This window comes from Aythya marila (assembly GCF_965140915.1).
Source record: "Aythya marila genome assembly, chromosome: 22".
Lineage (NCBI taxonomy): Eukaryota > Metazoa > Chordata > Aves > Anseriformes > Anatidae > Aythya > Aythya marila.
This window is the reverse complement of record NC_139063.1, coordinates 822,449-836,781: the sequence shown is the minus strand read 5'-3', so window position 1 is coordinate 836,781 and position 14,333 is coordinate 822,449. Positions and strand designations below refer to the sequence as shown.

General features: G+C 64.2%; 1 protein-coding gene across 1 annotated transcript in view; it reads left to right on the top strand.

Annotated features, from left to right (window-relative positions):
- The first annotated feature begins 6,656 nt into the window (after positions 1-6,656).
- Positions 6,657-14,333, top strand: part of MACF1 (microtubule actin crosslinking factor 1) — a 110,466-nt gene continuing 102,789 nt past the window's right edge. Inside the window, exons 1-3 of the mRNA XM_082777530.1 lie at positions 6,657-7,063; positions 12,808-12,869; positions 13,866-13,955. Coding sequence (XP_082633656.1) covers positions 6,961-7,063; positions 12,808-12,869; positions 13,866-13,955 — 255 coding nt within the window. The 5' untranslated portion in view covers positions 6,657-6,960. The remainder of the gene's footprint in view (positions 7,064-12,807; positions 12,870-13,865; positions 13,956-14,333) is intronic.

Here is a 14,333-nt window from a genome sequence, read left to right as displayed (position 1 = left end):
GGCGAGCCACGGCTGCAGCTGAACGTGGGGCCGAGCAGCGGGGCCGTGGCGCTGGCAGGATCCCAGGGCTGCTTTGTGCCCCCTGCCTGGAGAAAACCCCCCGGTGGGGGTCTCCCCGTCCCCCTGCTTTGTCCAGCAGCAGACCCAGCTCCCTCCTGCCCCGTGCCGTGGGGCCGTGCCGCCGGCTCACCGGGCTCGGCGCTCCCCCGCTGCCCTCCTGGGTGAGCGGCCGCGAGGTTCCCGGCACTGTTGGATGAGCAAGCTCAGCGTGGCTCCCTGCCAGCGCCCTCGCAGGGGTGACAAACCCGGGGAGGCTTCTCAGAAGTGGGAAGCGATGAGACAGTGCCCGAAGCGCTGCGTCAGCAGCAGGCCGACGGCCTCGGCGGTGATCTGGGAGCGCTGGCAGGCGGCGGGTGGATGGAGGCTGTTCACACGGGGTGGTGAGATCACCCCCAGCACCCGTGCTGCGTGATCTTCCTCCTTTCCAGCCACGGGGAGGGTTGGGAAGCAGCGTTTGAGGGATTCCAAAGGTCCATCCTAGCACCGTGGGGTGCTGCATTGCATGCGTCCAGCTTGTGCAGCCGGCGGCTTTGCCAGAGGGGACCTCTTAGGGTCCGTGCCGTGCACCCTGCTGATGGAGAGGGGCTCTCGTGTCACAGGGGGCTGCTGGAGGGGAGGGTGCCCACACTTGGGGCAGCAGAGCCGGCAGTGCTGGCAGCTGATGGCCCCTGTGGAAAGCTGCAGAATCTGGGTCACCAAAAAGCGAGTTTCACCAAGGAAAGGAGGCTGGGGTTCTGTGCCGGTGCCTCTGGGGACGCCGGCTGCTCTCCTTCCTGCTCTGGTTTCGGAGCTGCAGGAGGCCGGGAGCAGCTCTCCTGCTGGGACGGGCTCGCTGCAGATGCAAAGGGAAACAAACGCCCTCCTCCAGAGGTGTTCCTGTCCCTTGAGGCCCCGGGCTGGAGGTGCCAGCCCAAGGGTTAACGGAGAGCCTTGCTCCTGGGGAATGATTAAGCCGTGAGCAGGTGGCAGCTCAGCTCCGCTGTTTGCTTTGCAGAATGCGAGCCAGCAGCCATGATATTTGCTTCCAGCTCCTCTCTGCCCTCCCTTCCCGCTGCTCCCAGGGGCAGTGTCGGGGCTGTCCCTGCTGCAGCCGGTGCCCAGCTCTCCTCTGCTCCTGCTCCTGGCTCAGCACCCCGGGACCGGGGCACCGGCAGCTGCCCATCGACCCGGGCAGGTCCGTGTTGGGAAGGGAAGTCTCTCTTGCTCTGTAATTACTATTTTGGAGCCCAGACGTCTGCTGGAAAGGGGAACATCTCCGTTGTTATCACCGGCACTTCCTTTTCCGAGTTCCTCGGAGCTCAGATTTTGCTGCTGACAGCGTGGGGGGGGCCGGCGGCTTCCCGGTGCGGCTCCCTTATCGCTGCCGAGCCGCGTCCAGCGGGGCCCCTCTGCAGAGGTGGCTGTGGTTAAACATTCACTCGGGATGCCCTCTCCGTGCGGCTGCAGGTTGGAGGCCTCAGAATTGGGCTGGGGCTGAGCAGCCCTGGGCCGAGCCGGGCTTCCCGTTACCGTGGGTCCAGCCCCGCTCCCGGCTCTGCGGCTCCCTCGGAGAGCCGTGCAGTGACAGGAGGTGACAGCGGGGCGCACGGAGCCTCAGTCCTTGCACGGGCAGCTCCCCCAGGACAAAACCCTTGCTTGATGCCCTCTAGAGACGTGGGGTTGGCTCTTACAGAAGCGTTGCTGGCAGGGAAGTTTTCCAGTCCCACCCCCTGAGACCTTTTACAGCCCCGAGTTCGGCTCAGGGGACGGCGCAGCCTCATCCCCGTCCCTCCTGGCTCAGCCGGGTGCCACGTGAGGGCTCCCAGGTGATGAAAGCAAAAAGGCAACGCTTAGCACGGGGAATGCTCCCGCTGCTGCCCGGCACATTTGGGGAACCGGAGGCTTTGCCCGCACAGGCTGGAGCTGGTGATTCACCTGCAGCGGGAGCAGCGTTCAAAGCGGAGGCAGCGCCGGGGAGGAGCCGGGGCCGCGCTGGGCAGCGCCGGGAGCCGCCACCTGCCCGTTCCGCCTTGTTTTTCGCAGCCCAGATCAGAAGAAACGTCATCTTTGTTCTGGCTTCCCTCTCCCAGGGCTCCGGCGCCGAGGGCAGGGTGGAGCGAGCCCCGCGCCCGCCGGGGCCCTGCCCGTGCTTGTGCCGCGAGCGCGCGCCCCGCGTCTCGCTGGGCTGCCTGCCCGCTGCGCCCGCGTTCGCCGCCCTTCCCAAGGACGGCCGTGCTGATGGCACCATGCCGTGGGTCCGGCTGTCCTCCGGGAGGAGGTGCTGGTGGCGTGGGGAGACGTGGAGCCCGGCTGAGCCCGCTCTGAGCAGCGTTTGCTCCCACCCGCTGCGGTGCCGGGGGTAGAGGGGTGCAGTCGTGCAGAGCATAGCAGACACGATTTGGAGGTTTTTGTGTGTGAGGGGAGATGTGAAGTGGTGTGGGCGCAGCACCTGGATCCGGGTGGTGAGGTTTGGGCGCAGCGGCTCCTCCTGGGGTTTGCTCGTTTGGTGCCTCGGTGAGGCTGGAGCTGCGCCCCCGTGGGCCGCCTTGGGATCCCTGATCCAGAGCTCCTGGATCTCAGAGGGTTTTTTTTTGCTCCTTTCCAGTATCAGGCTGCTGCCGTAAATGACCAAGATTTGCTCTTAGAACTCCCAGAAAACAGGAAAAAAAACAACAGAAAGGAAAAAGCATCACAGAGGAAGCACAGCAGGAAGCACGGGTCTTGTACCAGGGTCATGCCTTTGGACATGCTCAGCACTGCTGTCAGCTGGCCGTGAGCTCACCCCACAGGCTGTGCACCCCTTCTCAGAGCACAGAAACCCCTCTGGAAAGCCCCCACAGTGTTGTCACCACCTTCCTGGCAGGTTCCCAGAGCTCCCCGTTGAGCCTGCAGCCCCTGTCCCATCCAGCGTTGCTTGCTGTAGGAGATGGAGGGGATTTTTATGGGTTGGGCTGGTCAGGAGCACCACAAAGGGCTGTTGGCTCCCTGGGGTGCAGACGAGCTGAGCTGAACCCCTGGGAGGGGCTCAGTGGGGTGCTGCCCCCCTGCCCTGTGGAGCCCTGGGTGCTTCCCATGCCCAATGCCAGCAGCTTTTGGGCCAGCTCAGGTCCCATCGCTGTCGGAGCCGAGCGCTTCGGCGTTTCCACAGTGCCACCTGGCTGCCACCTCCCCGAGGCTGGGGCACTGGGCGCTGGACACCCACCCCTAGCCGGAGGCTGCGTGGCCTCTGCTGCCTCCCGGGAGGCTGCAGTTCCTCAGGGGACGGAGGAGCATCCCCCAGGCATCCCCTGCCCCGGTGCCGGGGTGCGGTGCGCCGGGTGGCACGGGTACCGGCGGTGCTGCTGCCCGGCGACTTCCCCAGTCATATAAGGAGATGCCGGAGCCGTGGTGGCGCAGCATTACTCACCGGGGAGGCGCACGGAGAGGGGGGGGCTCGGCCCCCTGCGTGATGCCTCTGCCCTGAGCCAGCCGTGACTCAGCTCCGGGCTGGGACACGGCCGCGGGGATGGGGCACGGGGTGCGTGGGGCGGCTGCGCCCCTCTCTGGGCAGGTCTGTGCCCCTCTTGGGGGGCAGGGTGGGACCCTCCTCGCAGCATCCCCGTGAAGAAGAGGGTTTTATGTTCAAACATTATGGGGGGGCGTCTTATTTTTAGACTTCTGGCAATGCTTTGCAGATGTCTGGGATGGGAGCGCGGGAGGAAAGCCAGTAGCTGGGGGGATCCGGCGCGCCGCCGCGGGGCAGGGCCGGGCTGCGTGGTGCTCGGGGGGCGAAAGGGGAATAATTTGGGGCTGTAGGGTGAGGCACGGGGACCTCCCCCTAAAGCACGGGGGTGTCTGCGGGGCGGGGAGCCTGGGGCACGGCCCCCCCCAGCCCGGATTCCTGGGGCCGGGAGATGCTTTCCCCTGGCTCTGCTCTCCCCACCCGTTTCCTTTTCGGGCCGAGGCGACAGTCGGAACTGCGAGAGCCGCCTTGCGAGGAACTAAAATTAGCTGCGGGTGTTTTGTGTGTGCAGGGCCGTTTCCATGGCTGGGGGTGGCCTCGTGCCTCTGCCCCTGGTCGAGCGCAGGGTGCGGTGCCTGCCGGGGGCTTCGGGGCCCCCCCCGAGCCTCCCCAATCTGCCCCGAAACCATCGCAGCAGCCGCCTGCTCCCCGCGTCTCCCACCCCCTGCAGCCGGGTGAATTACAGCCGCTCTCGGCTTCCTGCCGCAGCGAGAAATAGCTTCAAGGGATTGCTCGTGCCAAGAGCAGGCCATTAAAAGGAGCATTAAAAGGAAAAATGGGGGAAACCGGCGTTAAATCGAGTGGAACGAAGCGCGATTCTGACCTCAGCCGGCCGCGGGGCTGACGGTGCCCCTGGGTCCTGGTGCTTTGGGGGGGGGCCCTGAGTGCAGCTCCCCAGGGCATGGCCGAGCTCTGGTGCTGGCTCCTCTTTGTGTGGCCCCGTCCCTGGCTTTGGGAGCTGCCACTTGCTGCTCCCCCAAAGCGCTGCCCCCTCCTGCGTCCCCTCTGCCTGCCCCTGCGCTCCCTGTGCTGCTGCTGCTATAGCTGCAGGTCTGCTGGGGTCTGCTGAAGCGACCCCCTAACCTCTGTCTTCCTAAAGCAAAATGCACACATTTGAATCGCTTTATTTGCCACGGGGCTCGTCCAGCTGCATCCCCTCCTCCGGGGTGTGTGGGGCTGCAGGAGGTGGAAGCGCTCGGTGCGTGTTGTGGGGCGCCTGGCGAGGGGCAGGGTGCGACCCCGTGGATGGGGAGAGGAGGAAGGGGAAAACCAGCTCCTTTCCCTGAGAGCCTCGGACACGTCACGGCAGCAGCAGCAGCAGACGCTGACCCCGTGCCTGCTGCTTGCTATTTATGGTGGCCTCGAGCCGCCGGGAAGGGCCGCTGCAGGCGAGCGGTGCCGGGCAGCTCACGGCTCCTGCAGCGCTCCCCCAGCCTTAACAGAAAGCAGATTGCTTTAGATGAAAGCTATGCTGGAATGTTTTTAAGTCGGGCAGGGCCAGAGCTGTGGAAAACACGTTGCCACAGCGCTGAGCCCCGGGGTAATCCTCTTTATTCCCCCTTGCCCCTCTTATTAGCCTGCGTGGCCGCGGGGAGCTGCAGGTACCTGGTGCGGGACATCCCCGCTCCACGGCTGGGGCTGAGATTTCCCCGGAGCAGTGGAGAGCCTGTGGTGGGCTCGGTTTTAGGAAAGCCACGTGTGCAGAAGTGTTTGGGTCAATCTCAATTTACTCGTGACATTTTTCTCCGTGGGCCTGGCCGTGCTTGTGGCTGTGGGGCTGGGGCAGCGCCTCTGGGTGTGTGCATGCGCCCAAAATCTCTGTGGGTGTCTGGGTGGAGCGGGAGCCGCAGCCCCACTGGGTGCTCGTGGGGTGCCCCCAGCGTGCTGGGATTTTGGGGTCTGGTGCAGCTGGGATGTGCTGGCCCTGCACAAACCCATCGCCAGGCTCCTGCCCCTGAGCCAGGCTGTGGTTTCGCAGCTTTCCGGGGCGCGGCTGTTGCGCATCGGCAGCGGGGCTTTCCCCTCCGCTGCCAGGAGCCCTCGGCGGGGCGAGCGGCTCTGAGCTCGCTGCTTCTTGGAAGGCAGAAACCCGGCGTTAAATTAAATTCTGAGTAACTCTGCACCCAGCCAGGGAGCGAGGCAAACCACCGGGGGCTGCTGCACGAGGAGCTCCGAGAGCGAAACTGAGCCTTGTACTGGGCCCCCCCCGCCCATAACGGCTGTGTGGCCGCAGGGTGTGCAGGTCTGGGTGAAACCCCCAGAACAACGCCTGTGCGGGTGGTGCAACCCTACAGGACCGTTAATTAGCCCGTTAATTAGCCTTGTCAGACTGCAAAGCATCACCGTGCAGGGGCTGGCAGTGCTGGTGGCCCCCGGGGACTCGCCCGAATGCTGGCTGCAGGAATAACGGGGTGTGGGGAGGGACGGGGAGCGGGGCGAGCCTGCGGGTGGGGGAGAGCCTGGGCAGGGGCCCCTCGGTCACCCCCAGTTAGAGCAGGAGCTGTGGTGCCACAGACACCAGCCCCGCAGCAGCTGGGGGCCTCAGCCTCGGGAGGGATGGGGGAAACCTTTGTCTTTGGAGAGCCGTCTGCTCCCGGCCCATCGGAGTCCCGGAAATTAATTTATCCTAAAAAAAAAAAAAGGAAGCGTTGTCCTGCTGCTGCAGTGTTTCCAGGCCTTTTGCTCTGCTCCCTCTGTAACAAAACGGCTCGAGGAGTGGGAAAAGCCGACGAGCTTTTGTTAAACTTCCAGTAACGATGGGGAAGGAGACACAAAACCTAAATCCGGCTTCGTTTGCTTTCACCCCTGCTGCTGGGGGGAGGATTTCCTACGGCCAGCCTGGTGCTCCCCTGGGACACGCTGGTGCTGCCGGCACGCAGCCGGGTGCCCCGAGCTGCCGGCGCGCCGCCCGCCAGCCCCACGTCTCCCAGCCTCTCCCCCCGGCCCCCAGCCCCACATTTTGGGGCCGGCTGTTTCGGTGCGGCCGTCCCACGGAGAGCCCCCTGCTCCGCGGAGCCGCAGCCGGCCTTCCAGCGGGGCTGGGAATGGAAATTCAGGAGATGACGTCTCTCCCCTTGGAAGGAGGAGGGGACGGGGGGGCGAAGTTTGACCGCGTGAACACGCAGGGAAGATGTTGGGGCCGGCCCGCCGCTCGCTTTCTCCTCTCCCCCCACCCTGAGCTCCACCATCCCCACCGGCCCCGTTCCCTGCCAGCCCCGGGGCCGCGGCCAGCTGGAGCGGAGGTGCCGGCGGGCGGTGAGGGCAGGAAGTTTTCGCAGCGTGCGCCGGCAGCGGCTCTGCCTCCCCTCGTTCCCCGCCGGCGATGCCGAGCTCGCGCCGCGGCCGCCTCCGGAGCGCAGAGTTTGGGGCCAGGGGTGCAGCCACGGGACGGAGGCCGGCGGGCAGGGCCTAGGGGGACGATGCCGCTTTCGGAGAGCTCCTATCTGCCGCCCGCCGCTTTCATCCTCAGCCACGTCCTGGGCATCGCCGGTGTCCTGTACTGGAGGAGCCGGAGCGGGGCAGGTAGGGGAGAGGCGCTAAAATGGCTGGCGTGGGGCAGGGTCGGGGCCCGGCGCAGGAAGGACGGACGGACGGACGGACGGACAGACAGACGTGGCTGCCGGGAGGAGGGAGGAGGCCCCGGGGAGGGCAGGGTTAGCGGTGCCTAAACTTGGGCTTTCCCCTCCCGGTGTAAGCGCTGGGGGGGGGCTGCCGGGCCCCTGGAGGAGGTGGGGGGGGGAGGATCTCGGTGCGGGGGCCTCGCTGGGGATGAGGCTGCTTTTTGTCTCGGCGCGAGCCCAGCGCACGTGGTGCGGGTTGTGCCGCCGGGACGTCCTCTCCCCGCGCCAACGTCACCGCGACCGCTCGCAGCGACAACAGCGTCCCGCAGAAACCCCAAAAAACCCACAGACACCCGCAGAAACCTGCAGTGGCAGCGAGGGCCGTGGCCGAGACGCCTCCCGGAGCTGCTCGAGCCTTGGCAGCGGCTCGTGGAGCAGCTGGAGTGACCCTGCCTCAGTTTCCCAAAATAGGGCTGGTGTGTGACCGCATCACGAGGGCCGTGAGGGTTCGTTACGGGGCAGGCCGTAACTCCGGGGCTGGACAAGGAGTAACCAGCGCCTTCTCCCTCCTGACATCTCCTCCTGGGATCTGTTTGTTTGCCTGCCCCCCCCCGGGGCAGGGCTGGGTTCCCCCCTCCTTTTGCTTTTTCCGTGGTGCAGGAGCCCGGGCAGCTGGCGGGGATGTGCTGGGCCTTTCCCCCAGATAACCCTGGTGGCAGGCAACCCTTCCTTCCTCCCCCAGCGCTGCCAGGACGGATCTGGTGAGGCCTCCCCGAGTTGCACAAGCGGGCTGCGGGGCAGCAGCGTGCCCTGTTACCCACCCAGTGCAGCCCTGCGGCGGTTTCTGCCGTGGCCCCGCTGCCCCCGTGCACTTTATCTCGGTGCCAGGGCTGGAGAGGTGCGCGCTGTGCTCATCCCAGCTCCGTCTCAGGATCTTCTGGCCCCTTTGCGGCCTCGGCTCTCCGCTGCCTCACCGCTGCTCGGGTGTCGGCCTCGTTATGTGCCCGGGTGCTGGCTGGTTTTCCACCGCAGGTATCTGCTGCGTTCCTCCGGGCTGAGTCACGTGCCGGCTCCGCTCCCGCTTTCGAAAGGCTGAGTGGGTCCCGTCCAATTAGCTCTGCTGTCATGATGGATTATGTCAGCTCTCGAGCTGGCAGCCAGCACATTTTAAATACCTCGTGTTCCCGAGCCAGCCGGGTTTTCTGCATATTCCCCATCTTGAAAGCACCACCTTTAAAAAAATAAATAAATAAATAAAGTGCGTTCCCTTTCTTTTTTTTGCCCTGAAGGAGTTTGAAGCGAAAGCGATTTGCTTCGAAACTTCCCAGTTTGTTTCTAAACACCGGTGTGGAACAAAAAGCTCCTTCGCCCCACACCTGGCTGGGTGATTTAATGCACAGAGCTGTCCCCAGGGGACCTCCGTGATCCACAGGACCCCATCTGGTGCGTCCTGTGCTCCTCGGCTTTAGCAGGGAGCAGAATCCGAGCAGCCCATGCAGGAGGCGGCCCCGCAGACCCTCACCTTCCTCCCCTGCTGGACCCCTCTGCCCTGCCCTGCCCGGGCTGGGACGGGGCTTTGCCATGGCCCGAGCAGGGGGGCAGCAGACGGCGATGGCACCCGCCAGGCACACGGGGCCGCGGCGAGGAGGCGAGGTGGGGAGCGGCAGCGCCGGGCGGGCACGTCGGGAGCTGTGCGGACAGGCGGCTGCCAGCACGGGGCTGCCGCGGGCACACCGGGGGGAAATGCCTGCACGGGGCGGCGGTGCCGTGGTGAAGGGTCTGCTGAAAGGATGCCGAGTGGAAGTTTTCCTCCCCAAACTCAGCTGGTGCCATATTTTGGGCGGGCTGTGACCGGGTGTGGGGCAGGGTGGCTTTGCGCATTGCCCAGCTCTCGCCGGTTTGCTGAGGGAACTGACAGAGGTGTGAAAAGCCCTCGGGTGCACGGCTCCGCTCCTCGGCTGCCTCTGGGCTCGGCTGGGCTGCGGCCGGGCTCGCCGCGTGGTTGTCTCTTTCCAAGCCTCGCCTGTCTCGGGAAAGCAGCAACATGAAAGCACCGCGCAGCTGAACGCGTCTGTGCAGCTCCGAAGGCATCAGACGTGCCGAGAACCATCAAATGCGAGTGGCACGGGCACGTGTAATTACGGATTTTGGTTCTCGCCAGTGCCTGGTGGCAGCTGCAGCAGCTGGGTCACCGTTTGCTGGAGCTGATTCCCATGGCACTGACACCCGGCACCGCTCCACGCAGGGGTGGGAGCCCCGTGGTGCCAGGGGCAGCCTCGTCACCCAGGCACTGCCCGCGTCCCCTGCATGGCCCCAGGCAGGGCTGGTGCCGGGGGCTCCTGGTGGCCAGGGCACCCTGCGAGATGGCACAGGATGGAGGGAAGCGGGGGGGGTTGCGACAGGTTGCTTATCAGGGTGACTCTGGAAAGATTACCCGGCGAGAGATAAGCTCGCAGCGCCTTAATGCTGTTAGCCAGCAGCGGCCGTGCATTATTATTAGCTCGGACGACGGCGTGGGGTGTGCGTAACCTACTTAGAGCCCAGGAACCACCTGGAGGGGGAGAGACGGGGCAAAAAAAAAAGGGAGAAAACGACAATTCTGCGCCAAATGGGAAGGGGGAGCGTGCTGAGGAGCCGCAGGCCTGTGGACACCTCCTGGTCTGCCCCAGACTTTCTGCTTGGGGCTCAGTGACGCGTCCCCGTGTGCCCCCTGCCATGCACAGGGGTGCTGCACTCCGGCCTTCCCCTGGCCACGAGCTGGCTCCGCTCGCCTCCACGGCCAGGGCAGCAGGGCTTGGACCAGGAGGTCTGCAGCAGGATTATATTTAGAAGAAAAGGAAGAGAGGTGGCGATAAAGGAGGCCCCCGTTATCTCCCCGCATGCCGAGCAGGACTGCAGCCTGCAGCCGGAGCATTTGGGACCCAGCTCCGCTACTTCGGACCCAGGGAATTATTTGTGGAGAAGCTTCTGGCTGGCCAGCGCGAGCGAGGAAAAAAGCCCGGCATTGTCCGTCCCGGCCCCGGCCCCGCGGCTGGTGCAATTAACTGGAAAACAAGAGGGAGAGAAACAAGCCCGGAGCCTGTCCGCGGGGCCGTGCCCAGCTCCGCGGGCGCGCCTGGCGTGGCTCCGAGCCGTGCCCCAGCACTTCTGCTGCCCCTTGTCGCCGCCGGGAGCTGCGCCGCGCTCTGCAACGCCTCCTGCTCCTGGCTGGAGCTGCTGGTGGGGGCACTGCCCTTCCTTCCCCACCGCTTCGTGGGGGAGCAGCTGGAATCTGCAGGAAGCCTTCTGCGAGCGTCGGGTGGCTGTCAGGACCAGGGACCCTCGGGGACACGCAGTGCCACCGTGCCGGCCGAGCTCACCCGCTCCTCTGGAGGCAAATTCCTGTCCCTGGCGCCTGCGTCCACTCGGCTGGCGGTGTCCGGAGAGGCGCACGGCCCCGTGGGGCACGAGGTGCTGAGGAAGGACGAGGGGGCTCCTGGCATCGCAGGGGGTTCGCGGCCATGCCCCGCAGGAAGGGCGGCCGGGCCCCGAGCGGGGGGCAGAGGCTGTAGGAAGCGGTGCTGTGGGAGGAGCTGCGGCCGTGCCGTCACCCACCGCGCTGCCTCGGCCGGCGGGGCAGGAGGTGCCGCCAGAAGACCCTTCCCCACCCGTCCCTCGGAGCAGGGAGGTGGTCGCCAGTCTGCCAGGACCCAGCTCCCCCCAGCCCGGGCACAGGAGATGGAAACACAGCGCCTGTACGGGGCCGAGAGGTGGCTGAGCGCGCACATGGTGTGCCGGATGTGCTGCATGGGTCAGTACCTGCTGGGCGCTCCCCAGCTTGGTGCCGCGGGCTCTGCGTCACCGTTAGAGTCGGCTCGAGACTCATCCACCCCAAATTAATGCAGGGGTCAGGAAGAGACCCAGCGCCATGGCTCTGCGGGGCGGGTGGAGGAGAAGTCCCCACGGACGCGTGGTGGTGACGTGGCTTCCCACTGCGGGCGGTGCGCAGCGGTGCCAGGCAGCGGCGCCGTGGCGTGGCCGCCCCTCGGGGGGAACCCTGCCCGGGCGAGAGCCTGGTGGGGTGGGGTGTGGAGTGAGGGGATGGTTTTGGGCACCCCGATCCTCACCTCGGCCAGGGGATGGTGCGTGGCGAGGGGGAGGCGTGGATGGCTTCGCCTGCGCCGTGCCGCGGGTTCTGCTCCGTGCTTTGGGTGGGGGAAGCCATGGGGTTGTGGTTGGGTGGGAACAGCGGGGTGTGCCTTCACCTGCCTGCGGGGTGAGACGTGGCCAGGTTTTCCCAGGGCTGCGAGGGGCCCCAGGAGCGGGGCCGTGGCTCCTCCCGGGGCGCAGGCACCGCTGGGGATGAGGACGTGGGGCGGTGCAGCAGCACATGCAGCACGGGCTGGTGCCCGGGATCTGGGAGAGCAAGGTGCTGGTTCTGTCCCCTCCCTTGAGTCTTTTCTTTGGTTTTGACTTTAAAACAAGCAAGGCGTGCTTCTGTGTGGGGAACCATGGTGTCAGAGGGATGTCTTGGGTTGCATCCTTTGCCACTTTCTCCTTGGCACAGCCCGCATCTGGATGGGGCAGGGCTCCAGGAGTTTGGGCTGGGCTCCGGAACGCCCCTTGGCTGGGGGACAGAGGAATTTCACCGCCCTTCGCTGAGCTGGGCTGGGCAGGGCTGGGCCAGACTGGTCCAGAGCAATGGGAGTGATGGGAGCGATGGGAGCGGGGCTGTGGGGGGATGCTCTGGGGCAGCCCCCGTGTTCTGTGCCGTGGGCTCCTGCCGTGGCACACCGCAGAGCTGTCTCTCCTCCGAGATGATGTTGTTAACAGCAGGCAATCCCATTTGGTTTGGGGCTGGCTGTGGGATTACGCTGAGCCCCGCAGCTGCCCGGGCGCAGGGAGGAGGCAGTGGGTGCTGCACGGCCCTGCCCAGTGCCCTCTCCTTTTGCCTCGTTTGCTTTGTCTCTCGTGTTGTTTTTTCACCGAAAACGCAGGACAAAGCCTGCTGGCAGCTCCCCAGGGCTGCTCGGTGTCAGCACAAATCTCCTGTCCCATCCCCTATGGGAACAGCCCTGGGGTTTGGGGGCTGCGTGGGACCTCTGGGGATGGTGCCCCCCTGTCCCCCTGTCCGTGGGGCCGGGTGAGCCGGCCGGGCAGAGCTCGGCTGAGCTGCGGGACCAAAATAAACGTTAAATCCTGGCAATCCAATGAACCAAAAATACAGCGGAGGAATAAGCTGCTAATTGCACGTGTTGTCAGTGGCCTTTTAAGGGGTGTCTGTGGGTTTTATGTAATGTGTCAAAGCCTTCCAGGGGCACGGAGAGGAGGGGGGACACCCACCCCAATGTGCAGGGGGTCGGTGAGCCTCCTCTTCCTCCTGGTGTTGCCTCCATGGAGAGCAAGGGGAGGCACAGGGGTCCCCTCTGTAATGCTCTGTGCTGCTTTTATTTAAACAAACTCTTTTCCCCCCAAATCTAAAGCCTTAATTGTGGGGTGACCCGGCACGGGCACAGCCCCGGCCCATTTTCTGTTCCTCTGCTGGAGCCAGGCTGCGGTCCTCGTACCCCACGAATAAGCAGCCTCTGTTCCCGGCACGGGGGCAGGATCCGTCCGGCGGTCCTGGCACCGGCAGCGATCGCTCTGTCTCTTCCCCTCATTTGAAAGTCATTTGAGTTTGTGCACGACAAATACTGACCGGGAGCTGCCTTTGTGTTCTTTCAACAGATGAACGGGACAGAGTCCAAAAGAAAACCTTCACTAAATGGGTCAATAAACACTTGATGAAGGTAAGGGTCGCGTGCTTTGTGGTCACCCGGGTTAAATGTCCTCCTGTCTGTCCGTCTGCCCATCCTGGCTCAGGACGGGCAGGTCAATGCCTGGTTTTTAATCCGGGAATTTTTGCTCTGGTGTCGAGCGTTCAAAACCTGTCTGTACTGGGAGCAGGGAGGGTTGCGATGGAGGTGTGGAGGTGCCTTTGGAGGGCACTGTAACACCACAGCCCAGCCCTTTTGGTACAGTTTGCAGCCCTTGCTGTAACTCCAGGCTCGTCCTGCTGCTCCCAGTCCTGTTCTGCTCGGCTCTGCTGTGCAGGAGGGAGATGCTCGCCGCTGAGCGGGTTCAGTGGTGTGCTGCAAGGCGCTTGGCTTGGCTCACGGCCACGCTCATTCTCTGTTTGCAAAAAATAAATAAATAAATAAAAAGGTAGTTTGGGCATTGGAGGTGTCACAGGGGTACTTTTCAGCCAGCTTTGCGATGTCTCAGCCTTTCAGCTACTTTCTAAATCTCACAAATGAAGGGTGGGGGGAAAATTGGGGCACCTGCTTTAGGCTGTGGTGTGGAAACTTCTCAGCTTCTCCAGGGGGAGGTCTGGGTTTGCTGGGGGCCGAGCAGGTCCAGAGGCTTGGTGTTCCCAGCCCTGCCTGTGCCAGAAGCAGCAGTGCTCTGTAGCCGTGCTCCCCCCAAAAACACCCCCAGCCCTTCAGCAGAGCCGTGTGCCCTGGGAGACACCCAGGACTTGTGCGATACTACAGGAGTGCCTGGGGTGAGGATGGTTTAACAGGGATCTGCTCGTGAATCCACAATTGGCAGCAGCTCCTGCCAGGTCATTTTGGATAGCAGAGGCTGGTTTCCTTACCGATAATTTTGGAATAACCAATTTAAAGACACGTCTTGCTGGGAGATGTCTGCTTGCAGACTCCGCCGCCCTCCTCCTGCGCTGCCCCAAGTCCAGCGGCCAGGGAGAGGAGCCCTGAGGGTGTTTGCTCTCTCCCTGCCCCTCGCAGGTGCGCAAGCACATCAATGACCTGTACGAAGACCTGCGGGACGGCCACAACCTCATCTCGCTGCTGGAGGTGCTGTCGGGCGTCAAGCTGGTAAGTGCCCGAGCTGCCCAGCCCCGCTCCGCTCCCCCCGTCCGCCCTCCTGCTCCAGCGCAGCAGTCAGCAGTCATTTCTTCTGCCATAGTTTTGTTTTCAAACATCTGTCGTTTTGTTATTTATTTCATTTATTTTCACTCAAACCCACGTTCCTCGTGCTGGTTTCCTGGACACCACCAAAGCGTGTGATTATTTGAAGCCGCTGGGTTGTGGTGCCTTGGGCAGAGCCCTCTTTTGGGGAGGGTTTATACGTGCCTTCCCCTTCCAGATCTCACTACGGCTTTAAAATACTGGATAATAATGGATTTGACTAAAACTGTTTCTGTGACAGCGTGCCCAGCACTTTGGCCCAGAGTTGGTAAAAGCCACTTTGCC